This window comes from Erinaceus europaeus, chromosome 12 (genome assembly GCF_950295315.1).
Source record: "Erinaceus europaeus chromosome 12, mEriEur2.1, whole genome shotgun sequence".
NCBI lineage: Eukaryota > Metazoa > Chordata > Mammalia > Eulipotyphla > Erinaceidae > Erinaceus > Erinaceus europaeus.
Genome location: NC_080173.1, coordinates 93,000,296 through 93,002,260, shown reverse-complemented (window position 1 = coordinate 93,002,260; position 1,965 = coordinate 93,000,296). Strand labels below are relative to the sequence as shown.

At 42.5% G+C, this 1,965-nt stretch overlaps 1 protein-coding gene across 1 annotated transcript; it reads left to right on the top strand.

The window, feature by feature from the left end:
• Positions 1-384: 384 nt before the first annotated feature.
• Positions 385-1,758, top strand: LOC103110043 (SWI/SNF-related matrix-associated actin-dependent regulator of chromatin subfamily E member 1-like). The gene is given in 1 exon segment (XM_060204459.1): positions 385-1,758. A coding segment is annotated over 1 exon segment (1,233 nt). The 5' UTR covers positions 385-472; the 3' UTR covers positions 1,706-1,758.
• The last annotated feature ends 207 nt before the right edge of the window (positions 1,759-1,965 follow it).

Genomic DNA, 1,965 nt, shown 5'->3' with positions numbered 1-1,965 from the left:
CCCACCTGCAGGGGAGTCGCTTCACAGGCGGTGAAGCAGGTCTGCAGGTGTCTGTCTTTCTCTCCCCCCTCTGTCTTCCCTTCCTGTCTCTATTTCTCTCTGTCCTATTCAATAATGATGACATCAATAACAATAATAATTACAACAATAAAAAAACAAGGGCAACAAAAGGGAATAAATATTTTTTAAAAAAAATATATATATACATATATATATATAGAGAGAGAGAGAGAAAATACACTGATAAAAATGAACTTTATAGTGTTAAACCTTTGGTTTCAAGAGACACTTAAGAAAATGAAAAGGCAAGGTAAAATATATTAACCTTGGAACACTCATACATTGCTTGCAGGGACATAAAATAGAATACGTGACTTTGGACAAAGGGAAGCGAGGCCGGAGCTGCGGGCGCTTTCTCTACCCGCGGTGTCTCAGATTCATTCTTAAGGAACTGAGAACTTAATCTTCCAAAATGTCAAAAAGACCATCTTATGCCCCACCTCCCACCCCAGCTACTGCAACACAAATGCCCAGCACACCAGGGTTTGTGGGATACAATCCATACAGTCATCTCGCCTACAACAACTACAGGCTGGGAGGGAACCCGGGCACCAACAGCCGGGTCACGGCATCCTCTGGTATTAAGATTCCAAAACCCCCAAAGCCACCAGATAAGCCACTGATGCCCTACATGAGGTACAGCAGAAAGGTCTGGGACCAAGTAAAGGCTTTGAACCCTGACCTAAAGTTGTGGGAGACTGGCAAGATTATTGGTGGCATGTGGCGAGATCTCACTGATGAAGAAAAACAAGAATATTTAAACGAATACGAAGCAGAAAAGACAGAGTACAATGAATCTATGAAGGCCTACCATAATTCTCCTGCATACCTTGCTTATATAAATGCAAAAAGTCGTGCAGAAGCTGCTTTAGAGGAAGAAAGTCGACAGAGACAATCTCGCATGGAGAAAGGAGAACCTTACATGAGCATTTAGCCTGCTGAAGACCCAGATGATTATGATGATGGCTTTTCAATGAAGCATACAGCCACTGCCCATTTCCAGAGAAACCACAGCCTCATCAGTGAAATCCTTAGTGAGAGTGTGGTACCAGATGTTCGGTCCGTTGTCACAACAGCTAGAATGCAGGTCCTCAAGCAACAGGTCCAGTCCTTAATGGTTCATTAGCGAAAACTAAAAGCTGAACTTCTTCAAATAGAAGAAGGACATCAGGAAAAGAAGAGAAAATTCCTGGAGAGTACAGATTCATTTAACAATGAATTGAAAAGGTTGTGTGGTTTGAAAGTAGAAGTGGACATGGAAAAAATCGCAGCTAAAATTGCACAGGCAGAGGAGCAGGCTCGCAAAAGGCAAGAGGAACGAGAGAAGGAGGCAGCAGAGCAAGCTGAGCGCAGTCAGAGCAGCAGCATTCCTGACGAGGAGCAAGGAGCTGGTAAAACTGAAGAAAAGAAAGAAGAGAACATTTCAATGGAGACAGAGGAATCACACCTTGAAGAAACAACGGAAATCCAGCAGAATGGGGAAGAAGGCACATCTACTCCTGAGGACAAGGAGAGTGGGCAGGAGGGGGTGGACAGTATGGCAGAGGAAGGGACCAGCGATAGTAACACTGGCTCGGAGAGCAACAGTGCAACAGTGGAGGAGCCTCCAACAGACCCCATCCCAGAAGATGAGAAAAAAGAATAAATACTGCCTTGTTCCCAATACTTTTTTAAATGAAAAAAAAATGTTGTTTTTGAGTTTAAAAAAAAAAAAGAATACATGACTTTGGACAAATAGTCTGTTTCTTATAAAGTTAAGTATACACTTGGCATGCCAACTAACAATACCATTGCTAAGCATCAACTGGGAAGAAATAAAAAAACACAACTACAGACAAACACATGGACTTTCAAAGCAGTTTCATTTATGATGGCCCCAAACTAGAAATAACCAGTTGTCCAACA